The 25,507-nt window shown below is 35.7% G+C and overlaps 1 protein-coding gene across 4 annotated transcripts in view; it reads left to right on the forward strand.

Moving 5' to 3' along the window:
• Positions 1–25,507, forward strand: part of LOC150106534 (uncharacterized) — a 355,589-nt gene that overhangs the window by 327,347 nt on the left and 2,735 nt on the right. For 2 of the 4 annotated variants that reach the window (XM_090393177.1, XM_090393179.1), the window contains exons 21-22: positions 2,611–3,981; positions 21,444–21,617. In XM_090393177.1, the coding sequence (XP_090249303.1) occupies positions 2,611–3,981; positions 21,444–21,597 (1,525 nt within the window). In that variant the 3' untranslated portion in view covers positions 21,598–21,617. The remainder of the gene's footprint in view (positions 1–2,610; positions 3,982–21,443; positions 21,618–25,507) is intronic. The other 2 variants (XM_090393178.1, XM_090393180.1) reach the window with 2 other exon arrangements.

The raw sequence follows: 25,507 nt of genomic DNA on the forward strand, positions 1-25,507 counted from the left end.
TTTATTTCTTATTTTTTTAAAAAAAACTTCATCTGTTTTGATTTTTTAATGTGTTTATATTAAAAAATACATTGTTGAACAATGTATATCCAGCAATGTCATTTGACCAATACATAGTAAGTTGTTGTTGTTGTTTGATTTAGTTTTTTTTTTTTTTTCTTTCCATAGATCCATTGAGTGTCAGGGGGTATCTAGAGATTGTTTGTTTTTGTCTTCTTTATCCCTGTCATTTCTACTGTATGATTATCTAAGGATCTAGTTCTTGATTTAGCAAACTTTTGAAATTAGGTTTGAGTTTTCTAGATTACTTAATTTATTAGGTTTTATTTTGGAATTTTATTTTATTTGTATTGTAAATTTCAATTTGTGAGGATAATAGAGTTCACAATCCATAACCAACACTGCAGGTTTTTAAATTTTTAAATTTACAGACAATAATTATGGTTGCTGATGGTAGTGGGTGTGGTAGATGGCACTGATAGTAGTAGTGTTGCTGTGTGTGTGTGTGTGTGTGTGTGTGTGTGTGTGTGTGTGTGTGTGTGTGTGTGTGTGTGTGTGTGTGTGTGTGTGTGTGTGAGTGAGTGAGAGCGAGAGCGAGCGAAGACAGTGAGATGTGTATAGCAGAGTAGAGTGCCCTCCCATAGTGAGTTCTTGGAATGCTTGGAGATGTCATGTAATAATAATAAATGAACTTTTATGGTACTTATTTCTTATGATATGATCAATACCTTTGTATAGGTGGGTTCTGGAGATGCATTTGTGCTGTGGAAATGATAAAATTCTGCATTTGCAGTAAATAGATTGTTTAACTTGTAAAAGGTTTTGGGTTACTCCTCCTCTTTCGGTCCCAAGCCCAGATAAAATTCGGGGATGGAAGCAATGGAGAACTACCCTGTAAAAAAAAAAAAAAAAAAAAAAAAAAAAAAAAAAAAAAAAAACACACCCTCACCAGGAACACTTTGTGGGCAATTCCTACAATTTTTTACAGAGTAGTTAACCATTGCTTTCCCCTCCACCCCCAATTTTATCTGGGCTCAGGACCAAAAGAGGAGTAACCCAAAAATTTTTGCAAATTGGAAACCACTGAAAGGAAAAACCACCACCTCCTCTTTCATATATATTCCAGCTTGCAAAAATTTTTGGGTTTCTTCTGTTTTAGTCCTGAGCCCAGATAAAATTGCGGGGCCGGGGGTGAAGCAATGGTGAACTATCCTGTAAAAAAATTTCACCAGGAACACTTTGTGGGCAATGCCTAGAAAGTCAGAAATAACTGAAAGGGGGAAAACCACCACCACTTTCATATTTATTTCAAGGTTATCTTAATTTCAAAATGTTCTGATGATTTCTGAATTCATTTTTGCATTGAAATCTCCTATACAGTTATGATTATAGTTCTTGTTTGTGTTATTTAACATGATATCATAGAATACTAGAAAATTCTTCAGCTTCATCTTTATGTTTAAAGTCAGGGACATATGTAGTGCTCATGGCAATCATTCAGTTTTTGATTAATGTCACTAAAGCTGAAAGCAAGCACAGTTTTTTTTGGTTTGCAGTTTGTCTTTTGATTAAAACTGCAACTCCTTTCCTGTGTATATTATTGCTTTTGGAATAATATAGCTTGTTCAGGTCCAATCAACTCTTCATCATATATATCACATTTCAATAAAAGAGTTGTATAATTTACAGTGGTAATATTGGGAATAAATTTTGCTGACTCTGCATAACTTCTTACCTGGCCTCTGAGGTTTAGAGGTTTGAGCACATTGATCGTCATATGCTTCTATGAGCCTGTGGTAGTTTTTATTAACAAATTAGTTTAGCCAGCTAGCTACCCAAACCTTTGATCCACAACTCCATGTTTTCAGAGTAACCAATTTGGGCCTCTCCCCTTTTCTCCACAATCACCACCAGTAGGATATGCCTGATAAGGATGTTGCATCCTCCAGGATAAATAAAATGAATTTGAAAGAATGCTCTTCCCAAGAACCAAATTTTGTGCACCCATGCTTTAAAAACTAGTTGAAGGGGAAAGAAAACACAACAACATTATTTGTCATTCAAACTTTATATAGTTTTTGTTAAGGTGGAAACCAACTTTTATATGACTTTACTAATCCGAAAATCATTTTTATAAGCACATCTTTCTATCCCCTGAACACACATGATGTTTTTTTTTTTTAAAAAAAAAAAAAAAGAAATTTTGTTGCAAATTAAATGCAATAAATTCCACTTCTCAGAATGGATTGTATAAACAAATGTCTATTGTATAAGATTCTACACTCTAAACTTTGAAGACCGAATGGTATGAAACTAACGTTTTTATTGTGCCACATTTGAATACAGTAACTCACTTGATATCTAATCACACAATTTCCAATTGGTATAAACTGGTTACCTTGGCCAAAATTGGTCTCATGGTTGCAGTTGCTTACCATTACCAAAAGACAAACTAACAGAGATTTGTAGTGGCATAAACCTGAAATTGTGTGGTAGATATGCTGTGAGTTACTGCACTTAATTATTAATGTAACTATTAATAACTATTAAGTTAAATAAAATAGTAATAAAAACAGTCTGCTAATTATTTTAAATCTTGTGTTATTTCAGGTTTGAATCTACATTAAACCTTGAAGGATCTAATCTTTACAGTGTTCCTACTCAAAGGACTAGTCAAGCTTTTGACAGTCAAGATGATATTCTTGCTGCCTTGCCCTCTGATCCTCAAGATCTTGGACTGCTGTCTCGTCATAACAGTCTGGATAGAAACAAACGGCATAGTTACCAACGTTACCATCATCATTATGCTAATACTCCTCCACCTTTAGATCCTTCTGCTAACCATACTTTTCCATCATCTGTATCCTATGATGAGCATCTCTCCTATCGATTTCTTGTAGAAGGAAGTCTACCTCACCATCTCAGTCCTGGATTTCATCAGTATACTCCTTATCATCCACATCATTTCCATCACCACAGACATCACCATCCCAATCCTAGTTATGGTGGCACGGTGGATGATGTTATTACCAATAGTGATCGGGTAGACCACGGCTCAAAGTTATATTCATCTCATAATAGGCCAGGTGATTTCCATAGCGAACACATAATTCATAGCACAATAATTCCACATCCTTCAGACTTAATAAGTCCCATCCATCACATGAACTCCACTGAGACTAGTACCTTTAGTAATGACAAAATGAGAACTGCTATTCAAAATATTCAGTTTGAAACTGGAAGGGAACCTTTTCTGAATTCACAAACTCAGTGTATTAGCCCTGTCCATATACCTCTTCATAGTTCTCCGATTTCATCGCCACATTCTCCCAGTAAACAGTATGCTAAGAAGCCATCAATTTCACCCTTCAGACGAACCAAAGAATGGATTGAAACCTCACTTGATTCTCCTAGCCTACAGAGGAAAAATAGTTCTAAAGATGGGTCAGATGGGAAAGGCTGTTCAAATCCTTATTTAGAAGCTGGTTTTCTACAGACTAATAGAGTGTTAGGTTTCAAGGAAAACAAACCTATGCCATTCTGCCCATCCAGGGTTTTAACTCAGGAAAGTGCCACATTACTTCCTGATGGAAGGAATTCTGGTCAGCAAACTAGGATAGGAGTAAATGTTATTAGTGTAGGACATATGCAACCATACTGGGAGGAAACAAAGCCTTATGTAATGTCAGACTTCTATAAGTACAGCACAAAACATCGAAAACAGTGCCAGTCTCTGCAAGCATCTTCTGCACAAAATTCTCCTGTGGATGATCGTAATCCACAAATTTGTGCAGTTGATATGACTAAAATGATATCACCAACGACAGAATCCTATCCAGTGTTAGAAACATCTTCAAATTCATACCAAACAAATAGTGTTTCTTCTTGTCTTCCTACAGAACATAAATCAACTCGTTATAAAGTGAAACGTGAAAGGAAAAAAGTTGACAATAATTCAGAGAAACAGTCTGATGGTCTTAAGTAAGTATAGATATTTTCTTTCCTCTTTTATTAAATAAATGTGGCACTATCTGATGTTTTAGTACAATATATCACTGAAAGTTGGGAAAAAAAAAAGTTACAAGGATGGATGTAAAAATAAATAAATAATAAAATAAAAATAAAATAAAAGTATATCTTTCTTATCAGTAAAGGAACAATAGAATGCATTATAGGCAGGACCGGCGCATAGTATTTTTCTTGTGTGTGCGATAATGTTCGGTGCCTTTCCAAAAAAGTTTTTTTTGAATAAAGTGTGAATAAAACAAACAGGAAATGAAAAACAAATGAAAATCGCTTTACAGTATAATGTTACCTACGGATTAGTCCTGCTTATACAAATTTTTTCAAGTTATATAAATTTTCAAAATAATATAAATTAGTAATATAAAGTTAAGAGATTTATTCAAATATTCTTTACATTAATTTTGCATTAATAAATAAATTAATTTTGAAGATTCAACGAAAATAGATAAGAAAATTTTACAAGAATGTTTTGCATTGGACTCGAGAGTTCGGCGTTTATTTTGTGTCGCTGACGCTGCCCTAACAGCCCGCTAATATAACAGGCTCGAATGTCGAGAAGAATGGGTTATCAGTAGTAAGTCGACTTTTATGGCCGGACCACATGCATCCGATCCGATTAATACGGCCCTTACACGGAATTCTACAATTAATCATAAGTTGATTTATGATACATCAAAAAATAAAGAACTATTTTAGGTATATTTTCATAAATTTTAATAAAAAATTAGTGATATAATCTGGTCCAGGATACAATTTCAGAATTTATTTGTTCGTTTCTGGGAAGAACTGAATGGGCCCGAATGGAAGATGACGTACATTCATACTCGTTGCTTGTTTAAACTCTTATCTCATATTTTTTGACACCTTTTAGACGCCTGTGTATATTGCACACTTCGCACACGCCACCAGCCGGGCCTGATTATAGACACATATATGTATATATGTATATATATGTATATATGTGTATATATATATATATATATATATATATATATAGTGACTTCTTCTCTTCTCTTTTGAACTACTTCACAGATTGTACTGTTAGGATAGCCTTAAATTCATCTGCCAATTAACTTTCAGTCGTTACTGAATAATATGATCTACAGCTTTATTTAAAGTTTCATGATATGCAGTTCCCATTGATTATTTGCTTGAAAAGATGAATACATTATCACATTGCTGCTATTTATATAACATAAATATATATTTATAGGCTTTGATTTAAACAGTTACACTTATTAATACCTAGAGAAAATTATTAAAATATCAAATCACATATTTGCTAAAGCCAATTAATCACATTTAGGTGAATGTGATTTTCTGGCTTATAGTAATAACATAAAAAATTCATTGCCATCATCGTCAGCTATTTTCGATTCACTACTGGATGAAAGTTTTTCCAAGATGACTTCAAGATTGTCTGTCGGTGGTCCTCCTTTCCCGTGTCACTCCTGCAAATCACATGATTTCAATCCATTGCAATTTTGGCTGGCATTGTTGGTAGTTTGCCCTCATGGAATCCAATCCAGTACTACTTTTGTCCATTGTTGGTCTTGTCTCTCAACAATATGGCCTGCAGTTGTTTTGCTCTTTCTGCAATGTCAGAGACAGTTGGTGTTCTTATCCCAGTATTCCTTTTGTAATCTGGTCTTGTGATACCAGGCATACATCTTTCCATACTAAATTGTGTTATTATTAGTTTCTGAGTTCCCTTTTCATGTAACGTCCATATTTCACAGCAATATGTCAATATAGGGAGAACACATTGGTTATCTTCTTTTTTGGGCATAGTGGTAATTGGCTTTTGAATATAATGTAATTTTCCAAATGCTTCCCACCCAAGCACTGTTCATCTTTTGACTTCTTCCATGGTATTTTGCTCAATTGGTATCCATTGTCCTAAGTTTATGTAATGACTCACTTGTTCAATTTCATTATCATTGATTTTTATTATTTCCAGTCTTACATAGCTATTGAACATAAACCAGTTGTTTTGCTAGGAATTTGGAGCTCACAGATGTGAGTCTGTAATTCATGTGGACTTGAGGAATGATAACTGTGTCATCAGAAAAATGTAAATGGTTTCCATTTATCTTCAGGTCTTTTTCTTTCTAATCAAAAGTTTGAATATTTCTTCTAGGCATGCATGTTTTATGTGTGTGTATATATATATATACACTAGGGGGGCAGAGCCCCCCCTGGTGTGTGTGTGTATACTAGGGGGGGAGCCCCCCTAGTATGTATATATAAAAGTTGATATTTAAGTTGCAACACATGGAGTTAGCTATCAGGTTAGTAAAATGAATTGGAAATTGGTTGTCTGATAGATATCAGAGAGTTGTGAATGGGGATGCAGAATCAAGGAAAAGAAAGGTCACAACTGGAATTTCACAGGGATCAATATTGAAACCTCTGCTTTTTAACCTTTATGTTAATAATATTGTCTCTGGGTTGCAAGGAGATGTTCAGTTATATACAGATGATATGAAACTTGGAAGGGTTATTAGTAATAATGCCACTGTGGTAGCACTTCAGAAGGATTTAACTAATGGGGCAAATTTGCAAATGGATGGGAATGTCAGTTTAATGCAACAAAATGTCTAAGATCTTAAAGTTTGGGATCCAATAATGGGAGGCTACATGTTCTGTTGGGATCTGTATTAGAGGAAGTGGAGCAGGCAAGGAATTTTGGAGTGATATTCAATAAGTTGATTGTTGTTAATAAGTTGAAGTTAAGGGAGTATATTGCAAAGGTGGTGAAGATAACTTAGAGGGACTGCTGCAATAGTAAGGACTCTGACCAGTGAGATAAAAAAAAGTTTTATTATTTTATCTATTATTTTATTACTGATAGGGTGGTGAATGTTTAGATAGTGAATGGGTTTAAGAAGTGGTATGATAGACTTTGTGTTTGGCACAGATTTTCCATGATGAGTCTTGTGACTCCTTGAACGACCAGAATAATAATAATAATTGAGCATTATAATACGTTAGCTTGCAGTCACTAATAGTCAGGGATGCTCAATACTCATCAGACAAGATCAGATATATCACTGCTTGAACCAGTGGTTCTCAAACTTTTTGAAGTCGGGGCACATTTAAAATCCTACAAATATTTGTAGGTGCACTATATACAAATTTCTGAGAAATACATTATAATAATTAAGTCAAATATTACAGAAAAAAAAATGCGAAAAAAAATAAAATGAAACGTACTGTTACACCCTGATATCTTGAGAATATAGAATTCTCAGCTATCATGGTGTAACACGAAGAGCAAATAAAAAAAAAAAAAACCTGCAATAAACTAATAGCTAATTTAAATGAATTATTTAAAAGAAAAAGAAATATCCTTGCATCCAATAAAATGTATAAAACATAAAGGTATTTGTTGAACTAGCTAGCAAAAGAAAGAATATATTAATGTTGTAATATGATATAAAAGAGAGAATTTAAATAAATAAGACAGAAAAGGATTAGTCATAAGAAATGGTATGTGAGAGGCTAGAGATTAAATTCATAGAAAAATTTTGGAAAGGGGACTAAATTAGAGGCTAGCACAAGAAAAACAACAGACAATTGCTTAGGGTCAATTCCCGGATTGAGACTTCGTTACGAGCTCGCCGATCAAATGACGTTTAGCAGGAAAAAACTTCACCCTAATTGGTCGGTGAAGTAAAAACAAGTAGGGGGCAGAGAAAAGAAATTAAAGAGGGTGCCGTTAGGAGAGCAAGTATAAAAGGGTTGGAAACCCCCCCCCCCCCACGAGACTTTTTTTGGTTTTTGTTTTGGTTCTGTTCCAGAGGAGTTCACTACAAGCTCCGTGGCATAGGTTTCACGCGGTTTTCCTGAGTGGAGATTGGGGTTATATCTCCGTTGTCACAACATGGAAACAAAAGTGAGCGGGATTTCGATTCCGGATTTCCTATGTAAGAAGTGAAGAATGCCTTAGAGTCAAAGAAAAGGAAACATATTCTTTGTGTTTCAACTTCAGTGACAACCACTAGAAAGGGAAAGCTGTAAAGATATCGATATCCACATCGCGAGTTGCACAGCCGTCATATAGATGATTCAAAATGTGTCCTGAACTACGAAAGTTTAAGACCGTGTAAGCATATTTCAATTCCCAAAGGAACGTAGGAGTAGCAGATTATCAGAGAGGTTATACCAAGCTAGTTCAATCAGAAAAAGGTAAAGGCCCATATGAAAAACTCAAGAAAGAAAGGTACTGTAAAATATATCTAATGTTAACTAAAATTTGTAATAGGTATCATTATTCTAATACGGAACTGTTGAAGTGACCAAGAAAATTTATACTAGGACTTTAGTATTTGACAGAATATATTAAAAGTAAGCTGGCTAGTGTAAATGTTATATGAAAAATTTAGTGTCCTGAGAATTTTGCATGTCTATTATATTGTATAAAGAAGTTTAAATGTCATAGTTATGTGTTAGTGCAGTATATGGTTTAGTTAAGCTACTTAAGTTTGGATAGTTAAATAGTGTGAATTAATCTTATATGTCCATGTCATATGAATTTATGTGTTGAATTGTTATGGCAGCATGATCGTAATACCCATTTTAGTATCATAGTCTAATTACTTGTGATAAGCTAATGTTAGTTTGTAAGTATTTAGTTTAGCATAAAATTGAGTAATCACAAAAATTGAATTGTACCATGTTAAGGAATTTAATAAACTTTTGTCCAATGATAAAACAGTTGTCTGAAATTGCTGTCCAATGCACCACTTGAAAAGTACGAACCCAATCACGCGGGAAATTAATGTTAAGAAACAAGATAAAGTGTCACGACTGCAACATTGTTTCACTTTCAGACATATTTGAGTTCTTTCTCCTTGTTTTTGTATATAATATCTTAAACTAAATATCCCAAAAGGCACGGTATAAATACAAATATTAGGGGTACTAAGGGGAGAAATAATTTAAGTATTAGTAAAATTTTTGGTGATATCTCGAGCGTAGATAATAGTAGAACATAGATAAGCGGAAATTATAAAATAGAATAAAAATCATAAAATGGGACACAACAATACCTTAAGTTTATTCATTCTTGTGTTTATGAGAAACATGAGCCTGATCTGTCCTAGCGATTGCTTCAATGTTTGGGCATATATTTGAAAGACAAACTCTCATTTCCTCATCAATACATTGAAGAGTTCCTCTCTTTTTACACTTAATTGTGGTGAGGGTAGAAAATCCTAATTCACATAAATATGATGTTGAAAATTGTAGTAAAATGTTCAAAGCTTTTTTAGATATTGACACATATTCTTCTTTTATAGAAATCCAAAAGGCTTCAAGCGACAATTCCTTATGTTTAATCATCAATCCACGATCAGTGGATATAGCTGCCACTTCTTCTTCTTCTGTTAATGTTAAACCAAAATCACTTGAAGTTTCCATAAATGGGTTTCTAATCCAATCGTATTGTTCAGTGTTAAGAGATGGAAAATAAGAACTCGATTTTTCTTCTAAACTTTTTAAATGTTCAACTATTATTGGAAGTGTTTCATTTATGCAAGTGTTACTTACCAATGGAAACATTTCCAAATTACCTTAAACAGCTTTTCTTTTCCAAATCTGTAGTTTTCTCTGAAATGCTTTCATTTTGTCAGTAGATGTGAGAATATTTTCTTCTTTCCCTTGCATGCTAGTATTCAAAATATTGAGCTGCTGAAATATATCGGCCAAATACTGTAACCTGGCAATCCAGAATTCGCACTGAAGGAGGTTACAAAAATATAATTTTGAAAGTTTATTTTTCACTTGGTTAGAGTATAATAAATTTAGTTTAATCCTTTATCCAAGTGTGAGCAAACAAAGTTTGCGCCTGAAAGTATCTTCAGGACTGGGGTAAGGTGATAGAACACCAGGGCAACTCGTTGCAAAGGTGTAGCAAGCCACCAACACTCCTGTCTCAGTATCTCCCTTAATGCAAAACACATCTCCTTGCGGATATGTCTAATGTTATGCATTAAGGGAAGGGCCACAACCCAGACTAGTTTTGACCTTTATTGAGGTCTCTTCAGTGGGAGCCAGGCCCAAGCTGAGATCTTCAGTGGGAGCCAGGCACAAGCTGAGATACCAGGCAGAAGCATTCGCAGGTCATCTCTATCTATAGGAGTTGCCAAATGGTGTGCCACCCTTTTTTAATAAATTACTCTGGATTTAGAGAAAGATGTTGAAAGTTTATTTTTCACTTGGTTAGAGTATAATAAATTTAGTTTAATCCTTTATCCAAGTGTGAGCAAACAAAGTTTGCACCTGAAAGTATCTTCAGGACTGGGGTAAGGTGATACAACACCAGGGCAACTCGTTGCAAAGGTGTAGCAAGCTACCAACACTCCTGTCTCAGTATCTCCCTTAATGCAAAACACATCTCCTATAGGTAGAGATGACCTGCGAATGCTTCTGCCTGGTATCTCAGCTTGGGCCTGGCTCCCACTGAAGAGACCTCAATAAAGGTCGAAACTAGTCTGGGTAGTGGCCCTTCCCTTAATGCATAACATTAGACATATCCGCAAGGAGATGTGTTTTGCATTAAGGGAGATACTGAGACAGGAGTGTTGATAGCTTGCTACACCTTTGCAACGAGTTGCCCTGGTGTTGTATCACCTTACCCCAGTCCTGAAGATACTTTCAGGCGCAAACTTTGTTTACTCACACTTGGATAAAGGATTAAACTAAATTTATTATAAAAATATAATTGTTTCATCTCTTCAAAAAATGCAAGAAGTTCTTGTTGTAGCTCGTGTACATGGGTAAGTACTTTCCCCCTTGACAGCCACCTCACTCAGTGTGTAAAAGCAGCCGTCCGTGTTGTGAATCCACATCGATACAAAGCTTTTCGAATAAATGCGATGTGACAGGTCTTGTTTTAATAAAGTTTACCATCTGAACAACTTGATCTAAAACTTCTCTTAATTTTTCTCGCAATGTTTTTGCCATCAAGGCCTCCCTATGAAGAAAGCAGTGAGTTATGATAACATTCTCATTTTGTTTTTTTACAAAAGATGTAAGGCCCTTAACACAGCCTACCATGGAAGGCGCTCCATCTGTTCAAATGCCTACACACGACTTCCATGTTAACTGCCATTTATCAAAATGTTAAAAACGTCCTCACCTTTTGTAGACACACTTAATTCTTTGCAAAAATGAAACTGATTTACTATTTGATCTTCATTAATAAAACAGACGAATGCTAAGCGTTGTGCCTTGTTGGTAATGTCTGTTGACTCATCAACTTGCAATGCAAAATTTGAATGCTGAAGTTTATTACTGCATACATTTTTCTCAATATCAGAAGACATTTCTATAATACGCCTGTGAACTGTATCATTGGACAGAGGAATCTTGCTTATTTTCATTGCTGTTTCATTTCCTAGCATTGTCATGACCATTGTTTTGCATGCAGGCCAAATAAGTGACTCACCTAAAGTATGATTTTTCATATTTTTTGCTATCAGTTCTGAGACTTGATAAGAAGTGATTTGAGCTTTATCAGAAACAGTCAGTATACTTTTAAAAGAATTTGCTGCTTTTGTTTGCTGTTCAGACAATCTCTTGAAAAAACTTACAGATTTATCTTGTAAATTAGAGTGTATAGTTTTAAAATGTTTACTCAATTTACTAGGAAGCAATGATTCATTTGCCATTTTACATCCACATACTAAACATAGCAGCAAAGGATGATCTTCACTTCTGGTCCAAGTGAAACCAAAGCTTAAATAACTTTCATTATATTTGCGAGTAGGCCACGATTTTGCTTTCTTACTTGCACTTAACTTTTGCTCACTTCCAGAATCTGATTCTTCAATATCACGCTTCTTTTTGAGAAATCTATCCATTTTATTTGGGTGTATTTATCTGAAAATAAGTAATATGCACATAACATCCACTTCCAACACTTTTAAAATAAGTAATATACACAACAAGAATAAACCATATTCTTGTCCTTTTTGCAAGAAAAACCGCTGTTAATTAACATAATAATGATGTGTTGACAAAAAGAGCAGTATATCCATAATGAAAAGGTATAATAGAGTAACTATATTTATTTTTATATCTGGACACATATTTCTCTGGAATATCACAGGGCGCACCCGGAAATCTTCTAGGGTGCACCCTTTGAGAACCACTGGCTTGAACTAACGTTTACCTCTAGTCTCTCCTGACATAAACACATCACATCAGTATCCAAAAAAACTAGCATTCTCTTTCATTCAAGATGCTGTTTTACACCCAAGGGCTAATGATTGTCTTGTATATTCCTATTTTAATTCTGCTTGACAGAATAATACAATACATGATAGATTCATATAATCCTACCTTTTGTGACATGTCCATTGAACATTCAGCTGTCATTCTATGTATTTTTGAAGTCCCCAAACCTCTTGCTAAATCCCAAAGAAATGTCTTTTCAACTCAATATATTACCCAATTTCTTGCCTATCACTAAACATTAGCTCTCTCCATTTTGTCCCCAATCTGAAATGTGGTAATAAATAATGGAATCAAGGAAAAGAATTTTGGCATTTGAAAGAACTTGTTATAGGAAGATTCTAAGAATAGGATGGGCACAGAAAATTACAAATGAAGAGCTCTTCAAAGGAGAATCTAATGCAGAAGATTATAAAACAGAAGCTGCAATTATTTGGACACATCTGCAGAATGAGTGAGGACCAGAAGATAAAGACATTCATGTTTGGTATTATGGATGGTGTAAACAGAAGAGGTAGACCATATAGAGAATGGATAGACAACATAAAGGACTGTGTGGAATGGATGTACAGAAACTGCAACACTGGACAAAGAAAGGTGGAAGAAGATAGTGAAGGAGACATTCGACACGAACGGGCAGTGAGCCCATGGTTCATGATGATGATGGTCTCCACATGTTATTTACCACATCCCATGTAGGTGTCATATTTCATAATTTAGACAAACAAGCCATTCAATGAAGAAGGGAATTGTTGTAAGGGTGTCAGGCATGTAATACAGGAACTTTTGGAAATATAGTCTGATTCACAAAAGCTATTTCAAATATGAACATTTGTTTAAACAAATACAGGATAGAGAATGTACAGAAAAATGTAAACAAAAGTGAAGCACACTGTGTAAAACTAGGTAAACAAAAGAAATAGGAAGACTTTGGTAAGAACACAGAAAATAAATATCTGGGTGGCAAAATATTTTGGAGGCTATTGAAAAAGCTTAGAAATGGAGGAAAGAGTACTGTGAAAGAAATCAGATACGATAAAAGTGACACGAAAACTGAAGATAAAGATCTAGGTGTCTGAAGTAATTACTTTGAAAGATTGCTCAATGAAACAAGCAGTTACAGCATGATGGTGGAAAATACTAAGCAGGAATGCAATCAGAAAAACCCTGAAATCTGGAAAGGCAGCTAGAATAGATTATATTGGGTTGGCAAATAAGTTCGTTCAGTTTATGTGTTAGTACAAGTTTACACCGCTTCGCCTGTTGCTATTGTTACACTACTCCGCAGTTGAAAGGCAACATTTCACATAACCTTTCAGTGAATTTTCGTTCAGCCTACTTCAGTTGCGTGTGTTAACATATTTTTAGAAATGGAAGGAAATAACGTACATTACCAGCATTTTTTGCTTTTTTATTTCAAAAAAGGCAAACAAGCTGTGGAGGTCAAGAAAAAAAATATGCACCATATAACGGAATGGTGCCTTAACAAAACGCACATGCCAAAAGTGGTTTGCCAAATTCTGTTCTGGAGATTTCGACCTTAGTGATGCACCTCGCGCCAGTCACCCAACCAAGGTTGATTCGAGTGTTGTGAATGATATAGTCTACAAAAATCCATCACAAATAAATTGCAGGAGATTGCTGCAGTACTGAACATATCCCATACAAACGTTGAAAACCATTTGCACAAGCTGGGATATGTTTCAAAGTTCAAATGTTTGGGTGCCACATGAATTGACTGAGGCCAATATGACTGCTCGCATATTCACTGTGATTCACTGCGATGTCGCCAAGAAAACGATCCATCATTTTTGAAGCGGATGATTACGGTAGATGAAAAATGGGTCATGTACGATAACGTGGTACGTAAAAAGATCATGGGGGGGGCACAAGAGCGAACAGCCGCAAACAACCTCGAAAGGAGGATCCCCCCCCAAGAAGATCATGCTCTCTGTGTGGTGGGATTATAATGGTGTTGTCCACTACGAGATGTTACTGTCAGGCAGAATGATTGATTCAGCTGTCTATTACTTACAGTTAATGCACAACTGGCCCATGCAATTAGTACAAAACGTCCTGAATTGGCAAATTGGAAAGGAGTTGTCTTTCACCATGACAACGTCAGACCCCACACATCGTTAACAACCCAGAGTAAATTGTTATGTCTTGGCTGGGATGTTTTGCTGCATCCTCCGGACCTGGCACCTTCCGATTACCACTTATTCTGATCGTTGCAAAATTCTCTGAATGGGAAAACCTTTACTAATGAGGAGACTGTCAAAAGACACCTGGATCAGTGTTTCGCCAGTAAACCTCGGGAGTTTTATGAACGCAGCATAATGAAGTTGGTGGACAGATGGCAAGAGGTCATTGATAAAGAGGGTCAATATATAACTGACTAGTATGTATTATATATATATTAAATAAAATGTGTTTCATTCCACTTTGAAAAACTGAACGAACTTATTTGCCAACCCATATTTGACCAGAAATACTCAAATATGGAAATATAAAAGTCTTACAATTGGCTAATTGCATTGTATTGATATTATGGATCTGAGAGCCAAATTAGAAATAAAAACACTTGATCAAAGACTGGAGACCACGGATGTGAGAGTTCTGAGAAAGATTAGGGGAGTGAGCAGATGGCATCAATGGCAAGATATTAGGAATGAATTTGACATTAGTGTTCAGTATTTTGTTTTAGTGGAGCTAATCTTAGGTGATATGGTATGGTCACTTAAACAGAATGGAAGAGGAAAGGTTAACAACACGAGTGGGATTGGCACAGTAAAAAGCGTCTTTGAAGAGAAAATCAAGCTGGATTCAAGCAAAATAGAAGTTGTCAAGATCAAATTCTTACTTTAAGACAAGTAGTTAAGAAATCATGAGAATATAAGAAGACAGGAGCACATTGCCAAGAGAGTCTAACCTGATATTAAAGATGACAGGTTAGTTTTACTCTACCGATGACTTATCGTTGCGATAGTAATCCTGCTCAGTACGAGAGGAACCGTGGTTCGGACACTTAGTATATGTGCTTGGTCGGGTGACCAGTGGTGTGACGCAACCATCTGTGGGATTATGACTGAACGTCTGTAAGTCAGAATCCCATCTACCCACTGCCTGGATACCATTCGTGCCTCGCGCATTAAAAGGCAGCGCTAGCCAGAGTTACTTTCTTACTGCTATATGGTGCGATCGCTCTGGCAATGGGACCACTAGAATGGAAGCATCAAGGCAGCCGTTGAGACTATGCGGCAGCTGCTTCCTACTGCATGCCATTCAGGTGTGACGTGCGGGTAACAAATCGTCCGCAGACGACCTAGATACTGGCCTTTATGTCGTGCTTAGAAGAACAGCTACCATACTGTGATCTAGTGGTCTGAATGTTTAAGTGAAAGAATATCAATCAAGATCATGGGTAATTGGTGGGAGTAAGCATGATTCTCATTCTCAGTTGGATGTGTTGGATGGAGCTCTGGTCTAGCTGGTAAAATTACTTACTGTTTCTATTGGAAAATAATCTTCAGGGGAAGCCTGATGAGTGCAAGATTGCACAATTTGTTATTTAGTGAGCAATTTATAAAAGATGTTGCAGGATAATAATAATAATAAATATAAGTAATTCCCAGTAACTACTTTCATTATACTGGGTCCAGGTGACCATCGAGAACTCTGAAGAGATATGCTTGGCCTCATTGTGGATCTGAGAAGGATTGGGCCTTCGTGCTGTCTTTAACGTAAGGAATTGCCATCCCACCTGTGCACCTACGCATGAGCTTATCGTAGGGAATTGGCTATCTGACTTCCATTGCTGGAGTTGGGAAGAAGTGAGAATGCCCTTAAAGGGCACTCTCTCACTGTGTCCCTATGCACATACACTGTAGGGAGGTTTATTTCTAACTCACAGACATTGGTATTCCCAGTGGTTTGTAGATTGTGGGACTCGAAGAGTCGACAGGACCAATAATGAACTACTCTGTGAGAAGAATTATAAATGTGCTTGTGTTTCCCTAATTGGGGTAGTCGAAAATATAACTTTTAGATGTAAGTTAGTCTTAAGGTAGTATGTAAGTTAGGTTAAGATGGGAAAATAACAAGTTATGTGCTTGGTCTGTTCCTGTATTTTATATATTCTGAGTCGAACTCAGAACTATACTATATATTACGATAAAGAGCCAAGAGGCTTTTTTTTTTTCCTCCGGCAGCGTAAATTAAGTTAAGGGGATAATAAATCCCTTATTATTTTAGCTGGATACGAAACTCGGAGATCAAAATCTATCGAAATCTAAGAGTTTCATGCCAAAGAACAATCAGCAAGCCCAGGCGTAAGTGATCACCTGGGTAGTACAACACTAGGGCAACTCGTTGCAAAGGTGGATCAAGCTCCGTCATTATCCTTAATATTTTCTCATAATGTAAAACGCAGCTCCTAAGAGATGTATTACTGTTTTACATTATGAGGAGAGGCCACTACCCAGACTGCTTCTGACCTTTATTGAGGTCTCATCAGTGAGTAGGTAGACCTGGAATACCAAGGTTTAAGTGAACCGAACTTACATAAACCCCCCCACCAACGAATTGCCAGAGTGGTGTACCCATATATTATTATTATTACTACGATAAAGAGCCAGGTTTTTTTTTTTTTTTTTTTTTTTTTTTTTTTTTTTTTTTTTTTTTTTTTTGCCTGGACTCTCCGATAGTTCTTTGGCATGAAACTCTTAGATTTTGATAGATTTCAATCTCTGAGTTTCGTATCCGGCTTTAAAATAATGAGGGATTTATTATTCCCTTAACTTAATTTATGGCAGCAAAAAAAAAAAAAAAAATAGCCTCTTGGCTCTTTATCGTAGTAATAATAATATATGGGTACACCGCTCTGGCTTTAAGTGAACCGAACTTACATCATATGTAAGTTCGGTTCACTTAAACCTTGGTATTCCAGGTCTACCTACTCACTGACGAGATCTCAATAAAGGTCGAAACTGGTCTGGGTAGTGACCTCTCCTCATAATGTAAAACAGTAATACATCTCCTAGGAGCTGCGTTTTACATTATTAGAAAATATTAAGGATAGTGACGGAGCTTGCTCCACCTTTGCAACGGGTTGCCCTAGTGTTGTACTACCCAGGTGATCACTTACGCCTGGACTCACCAATAGTTCTTCGGCATGAAACTCTTAGATTTTGATATCTGAGTTTCATATCCAGCTTTAAAATAATGAGGGATTTATTATCCCCCTTAACTTATATTATACATTGTTCTGAGTCGGCTGTTAGGTGCCAGCCAAAACGGTCGCACCAGATGGGCCATCTGGCATGCCACACAGCTGAGGCATTCAGTAGATCACCGTATGGTGGCTGCTCTTCTAAGCACGACACCCAGACCAGTATCTAGGTTGTCTGCAGACGATTTGGTGCCTGCACATCACACCTGAATGGTGTGACCTAGGAAGCAGCTGCTGCATAGTCTCAACAGCTGCCTTGATGTTTCCAATCTAGTAGCAGTATGAAAGCAACTCCGGCCAGCACTACCTTTTAACATGCGAGGCACGAATGGTATTGTTGCAGTGGCTAGACAGGATTTTGACTTAGAGGCATTCAGTCATAATCCCACAGATGGTATCTCACACCATTGGTCACTCGACCAAGCACATGTACCAAGTTTTGAAACCTGCAGTTCCTCTTGTACTGATCAGAATTACTATTGCAATGACTAGTCATCAGCAGGGTAAAACTAACCCGTCATCTTTAATATCAGGTTAGACTCTCTTGGTTGTCTTTATTATCAGGTTAGACTCTCTTGACACTGTGCTACTGTCTCGCATTAAGGACCTAAAGGCTTTCAGTCCTTAATGTCCTGTGGTACATGAACCTAAAGTCGTTCATGCATTTACCACAGTATGACTATCAGCCATGCTCGCCAGCACAAGACAATACATAATTATAATATAATATATGCTTAATGTTTGTGCTGTCGCTAATGCCAGGACCATTGATTTGGCCCAAAATTTGCACCGTTCCTGTATTTTATATATTGTTCAAGCACATGACTTGTTATTTTCCCATCTTAACCTAACTTGCATACTACCTTAAGACTAACTTAAATCTAAAAGCTATATTCCCGACTATCCCTATTAGGGAAACACAAGCACATTTATAATTCTTCTCACAGAGTAGTTCATCACTGATCCTGTCGACTCTTCGAGTCCTACAAACCACTGATAAACCTCCGTACAGTGTATGTTCATAGGGGCACAGTGAGTGTCTTTAAGGGCACTCCCACCTCTTCGCAACTCTAGCAAGTTTGTAGTTCTGGAAAAGGCATACAACAAGGTGCCAAGAAGGATGAGAGAGAGAGAGAGAGAGAGAAGCTATCAAAAACACTAGTTATGTGGTGTAAATGAGACATTATATCAAGCTATACTTAGTCTATATTTGAGTTGTATGTCAGCATAGAATTGAAGAAGGTACAGGAACATAATTTAATGTAAAACCAGGTGTGAGACTATGGAAACATTATCTCCACTGTTATTCATTGTTTATATTGATCACATTTTAACTTAGGGATTTGAGAGCCAGATTACAAACCTGATGTCAATATTGGAGATGTTAACCTCAGCTCTTTACTTTATGCAGATGGTGTTTTACTTCTAAATAAATCCAGTGCAAGTCCTTAGGATTCCCTGACTAGATTAAATAACTGTTGTGATAAATTTGGTATGAAAATTAGCAATAAGAATACAAAGACAATGAAAATAATTAGAAACATTGTAAACATCAACTGCATCCTGAATGAAGAACCTATAGAACAAGTAAAACAGTTCAGCTATTTAAGTGCAATTTTTAGTGAAGATTGGAAATGAAATATGGAAATAGATGACAGAATTAGCAAAGCTAGTATATGGTAGGAAGCAAAGTGAATAAATTTATATGGAATAAGAGAGAAATTAGGCAAAACACCAAACTAGCTGTATTCAAGACAGTGTTCAAACCAATTTTAGATCAAAGACTGAAGAACTACAGATGTGAGAGTTCTGAGAAAGATTAGGGGGAGTGAGCAGATGGCATCAATGGTAGTATCATATTAAAAATGAGGATATTAGGAATGAATATGACATTAGTATTCAGTACAGGTATCTCTTGATTAACATGATTAATTAATCGCGTTAATCAAGGTGTTACCGCATATATCAAAATCTCGATGTTACCGCGTATATCAAAATCATGTTAATCAAATATAATAATTAATGGTAAAAATTACAATTCATCTATGATCAATTACTATATTAATAATTCATTTTGTATAGTACTCTTTTAGGAAAGATAAAAAATGAATGCAAAGTAAATGTTTAATAAATGTTTTGCCTACATTAGTTACCGCAATTTTTTATCCAAAAAAGTTATCAAGAGTCGTTTGAATAGTTTTAGTTTTTCCTATCAGCATAAGTTCTATGATAATAAGCAAAATGACTCTCTATACCTCAGCAAACGAGCATTCTTTGATTAACATCTGGATCATATCTATTACTTGCTGCTTAAGCGATTCTAAACTGTGAAATATCCATCCAGTTCTTTAATTGTTATCTCCTTTGGAACCTCATCTTCATATTCCATTTGTTCGTTGTCTTCATATGCACATTGTTCAATTTCAAGAAGATCGTTGTCACTGAAATCTTTTCAATTTGAATCTAATAATTCTTTAGCATCTTCTGCATCAACACCATCAAAACCAATGTCTTCACCAATTGCAACAATTTCTTCAACCACATTCACAGGATTTTGAAAACCACTTAAGTCATTAGCACATTCTGCAAAAGGTTTTTCAAACAGCTCTCATACAGCTAGAAGACACTTGCTCCCACGAGTCATGAATGTTTTCAACTGCGTGTTTAATGTTAAAATTTTTCCAAAATTCTTGGAGCCTAATTGCGTTTTCTTCCGTTGTTGTTTCTACTGCCTTTGAGAATGTCTTTTTAAGAAAATAAGCTTTGAAAGTTGTAATGATGTCCATGGGTTGTAGTAATGATGTCGTATTTGGTGGGATTTTGGTAAATTTAAAGGCACGTTAATTAAAACTCTTGCTGCCTATATAAAGGGATTGTCGCAATTAATTTTGCTGTGTTAAGCAAGGGATACCTGTATTTTGTTTTAGTGGAGCTAATCTTATTTGGTATGGTATGGTCACTTAAACAGAATGGGAGAGGAAAGGTTAGAAAAAGAAGTGGAATTGGTGCATTAAAAAGTGCCTTTGAAGAGAGAAATATAACATCTGATAATATTGGACTCTTACATTGTTCTAGTCTAAATCACAGTGATGAAATAGGTGGCTTTCCTTGGGAGATTTTGATCCTTAGTAACTATTTTTTTTTATTAGATATATGAAGAGCCAAAGGCTTCAATTTTTTTTTTTTTTAAATATATCTGTAAGATTGTTATTTAAGTTTAATTAATCTAATTTGTAATGGTACCTGTGATATAATGATCAAACTACGAAAAACCATAAACACAGTAATAAACTTGAATGAAAAGCACAAATATTTCATACTGATAACAGTACATTGTCAGTGGGTGTGTTGGTGGAAACAGCAAGCAATTCAAAGAACAGGAATACAAATAAATACAACAGCCTCTTTACAGTCTCTTCAGTCAATTAAAATGGTTGCCATATGCTAGAGAAATAATTTGTTTTTAATTAAAAAAAATGTTGTTTTTTATATATTTTTAAATATTTTCTCTCCTCCAAACTTTGTTGGATTGAGAGAGAGAGTCAATCAGTCATTCCAATTAAGATTAGGCTAGTGTAAAATACTACACTGAACCTGAAACCTCAAAAGTCTGGTCTGGCACAGCATAGTATTGATATTGAACTATAGTATCCTGTGGGATGAAGCTCATCTTATCCATAGAAGCAGTTTTAAACATGAACACCTTATCGAAGAGAGTTGTGAAGCCTTTTTATACTGGCCTAATCTGAATTGGATTGATTGCCTCCTTCTCATCTTATATAAATTTCAAAAATTGTTTTTAATATTATTTCTCTAGCAAGTAGTAACCATTTTAATTGGTAAGCCAATTGTTGTATGTACCTTGCATTCCTCTTTGAAGAGCATGATGTTAATTTCAGTATGAAATATTTCCACCCAAAATATTATATTTTTTCTGGTTATTCAGTAGGTCAGAAAATAAAGCAGATTCTCATATCACATCACACAGCTTTTCCTTCGATGAGAACTCTCCTCGCATGTCTGTTGCTGATGCTTTCCACGAAGAAATGTTTGCATGGTATGCCACTCAAGAAAAATCAAAGAAGGCCACTCTTGTTTGATAGGGAAACAGGAAAAGCAGGTATGTAATATACATTGATTCATTTCATGATGTTTTTTCTTGGATATAAGTTTAATTTTTTATTTATCTTGTCCATGGAAGCCTATAGTCACATTTTAGTACCATGGATTGGATAAGGGTTACATAATCCAGGAATCCTGCTCAAGAGTTCAAACATGAAAAATTTTCAAGCCACTTCAGACCTCCCAACTCATGGCAAAGGTGGTATAACTTCTCATTATTAAATCATACTGAGGCATGTGATGAGAAATTATACCACCTGCCATGATCCCAGTCCTGAAAGATACTTCAGGTGCAAACTTTGTTTGCTTACTCTTGGATAATGGATTAAACCAAGTATATAATTTCTTGGTATCTTTAATTTATAATATAACCAAGTGATAAACTTTCAACAACTATCTATCTCTAATCCAAAGTATTTTTTAATAATAAGGTGTGACACCTTTTGGCAACTGGTATATGGAAATATGACTTCTCCATTACTTCCACCTTAGTATCACCACCTCTGGGTCTGGCTCTCACTGATGAGACCCAATAAAGGTCGAAACTTGTCTGGGTAGTGACCCTTCCCTTAATGCATATTATTACGTCTGCAAGGAGATGTGCTTTGCATCATGGGATACTGATGCAACTTAGAATGTCAGAACTCTATAGGTGAAGCTGGTAAATTAAGAAATGCCATAAGAGAAATGAAGAGACTGGGCATTCAGGTTTTGAGGATTTGCGAGACAAGATAATATGAAAATGTATTACTCTGGGAATGATAAGAACTAACATCAACATGGTGAAGCTGTAATAGCAGATGAAGAAATCAATAAATCAGTAATAAATTGGATCCCATTTACTGAAAGGATAATGCTATTACAACTTAAGGGAAATCCTGTTAATATAAATATCATCCAAGCTTATGCACCCACAGCTGACAAAAGTGAAGAAGTTGAAGAGTTTTATGAACACTTAAGAGATTAAAAACCTAACAAAGAAATATGAGATAAACATAGCGATGGGTGACTTTAATGCTAAAGTGGGCAGGGGGGGGATGGAGAAATTGTTAGAGAGCATGGCTTAGGCTCCTGAAATGAACAAGGAGACTGCCTCGTACAGTTCTGTCAGAAAGTAGATCTAACATTTGCAAACACCTGGTTTAAACTTCTACCCAGAAGACTGTACACTTGGAAGTTGTCTCAAGATAGCCATCATAACATTGTCAGAAATCAAATTGTACATACTTGGTAAATAAAAGGTAGCCACAGTAATACAAAGAGTGCAAAGACTTATCCTGGAGCAGGTATCTCATCAGACCACAATCTATAGTTGCAGAAATATGTACATCTTAGATTAAATTCAGCCAGAATATCACAAATGAAGAAAAAAAAATTGGTGTAGAAAAATTAAAAGACATGAAGATAAATAAAAAAACCAAGACACAACTTAACCTTTGATTATAATAGATTAACATGGAAGGAAGCGAAAGAGTGGAATATCTTTGGAACCAGCTTAAAGAATGCCATCGTAATAACAAGTATTGAAGAAGTACAAGGATTGTTTGATAAGTCTGTGCAAAAATGAAGAAAACATACTTTTTTTGGGACAAACATTTTTTATTTTTCAACATAGTCTCCTTTGAGGTCTATACACTAAGTCCAACGATGCTCGAGTTTTTTTGATCCCATCCACATAGTTTGCGGTCACAATTGCAGAAAAGTGAGCGGGTGTGTTGTCGTGGTGAAAAAGAATCTTCTTTTTTGTCAAGTGTGGTCATTTTTTCTTTATTTCATTATTTAAACGATCCAGCAAAAACGCATAATACATTCTGGTAAATGTTTTGCCCTTTTCCAAGAAGTCTATGATGCTTGTGCAACAAGCATCCCAGATGGTGGCCATAACCTTTGCTGAAAGAACAGTTTTTGCTTTCTTTGGTGCAGATTCCCTGCTTGCAACCCATTGTTTTGACTGTTCTTGGTCTCAGGCTGGTAGTGATGAATCCATGTTTCATCCACTGTTACAAAATGATTCAAAAATTCCTCTGGATTCCGTTGAAAAGCTTCAAGCTCTCCTTGAAATAGTTCACACATTGACGCTTTTGATCCAGTGTGAGCAAATGCGGCACCCATCTTGTGGATAGTTTTCTCGTATGTAAATGTCCATGTAAAATATGTACGTGGTCATTCGAGATATCCACAGCCTTAGCAATTTCACACACCTTCGCTATTATATCATCCAGTACCATATGGATTTTTTCAATAATTTCTGGAGTAGTGACCTCAACAGGGCATCTCCAGAACATTCAGCATCACTTGTGTTCAAATGGCCACTTCGAAAGTTACTAAACCACTTATAAACCATTCTAATTGAAGGTGCAGACTCACAATAATGTTTATCAAACTTAGCTTTGGTTTCATGAACCGTTTTGCATTTCAAAAAGTAATGTTTAATCGCCACACGAAATTCTTTCTCATCCGTTTTTCACAAATCATGGTACTTGATTCAAATGAATGCCAAACACAGAGTAATAGATTTATCTGACTGAAACTTAGTGTGTGATCCTCCAACAGTTGCCAGCAACTAAAAATAACCTCTATACGTACTGGTGGTGCTATCTCTTAGACTTTGCACGGACTTATCGAACCCCTTTTACATTATTCACATATCGTAAGATATGTGAATAATGTAAAACAACAGGAACGGATGACAAATGAGATTATTTCTCTTATTGATACACGAAGAATGTACAAAAACAAAGACCCAGCGAAATATACAGAAACGCATAACATCAAGAAGAAAATAAAAAAATCAAAGGAAAATTGGATGAAAAATTTTTGTACCAAGATTGAACTGCTTCAGAAGAAACATGACTATTTCAATCTGTATAAGAAAATCAACGAAATTTCCAGACAAAAGCAAGTAGTATCTCTAAGAGGACGAAAGTGGAAAAATAGTTCTAGAAGAAGAGAATATATAAGACTATGATTTGGCCACATGTTGACTACTGTGCACAGATTTGGTCATCTGCATTTCTTGGGGATCAGAAGGTAGTGGAGAGAATTCAGAGATGAGTGACCAAGCTGGTGACAGGTCTGTGGAATGTTCTCTATGAGGATAAATTGAGGGTGTGTATGGGGGGGGGGGGGTTGCAGAGTTTAGCTAAGAGGTAGAGGAGAAATTTTTCAATACATGGGGAATAGAGGGAAAACAAGGGGTCACACTTGGAAGTTGTCTCGGAAGGTATATGGTTAGTAAGGGTTGGGCAGACTAGGTTCTTTACTTGGAAAGTGGTGAATAAGTGAAATGGATTGCCAGAGGTAGTTGCAAGTTTCCCAACAGTGAACAGGTTTAAATTGCAAAACTAGGGAGAGCAATGTTAATGAATAGAGTGAAACTCCTATGATGAGTCTTTTGACTCCATGGAGTGCCCATATAAACAATAATAATATTTTTGCAAAAAAAAAAAAAAAAAAAGTGTGTGTGGGGGGTAATCTGTACTCAGCACATTCATATACGTTAGGAATAAAAATCACTTTTTCGTCTAAATTCAATTTTAGATTGTCTTGATTATTTAGATTAATATATTCGGGAATTTCATAAGTTAGCATGTTATATAGCTCTATCAGAATATGTGAACACAAGTGTAGATGGTAATGTCATACATCTTCTGAACAGTTACATACAGCTATTTCATACATTTTCTAATCACATGCTGAATTCATTCACCTGAAATTACTAAAAAAATTAACAAGGTAAACCTTTTGCAGTTCCTTATTTTATTCATTCAATTCAGGAATAACTATCTCATTCAAAATTGCCATAATCTTTAAGTTAAATCAAGTTTCTTTCCAAGAGATCAGTTTTTTGCAATTTCATTATCACAGAACCTTAGGGTTATTTTAATC

The sequence above is a fragment of the Typopeltis vanoorti genome, chromosome 5 (genome assembly GCF_054136105.1).
Source record: "Typopeltis vanoorti isolate ZY-2024b chromosome 5, IOZ_Tvanoo_1.0, whole genome shotgun sequence".
Lineage (NCBI taxonomy): Eukaryota > Metazoa > Arthropoda > Arachnida > Uropygi > Thelyphonidae > Typopeltis > Typopeltis vanoorti.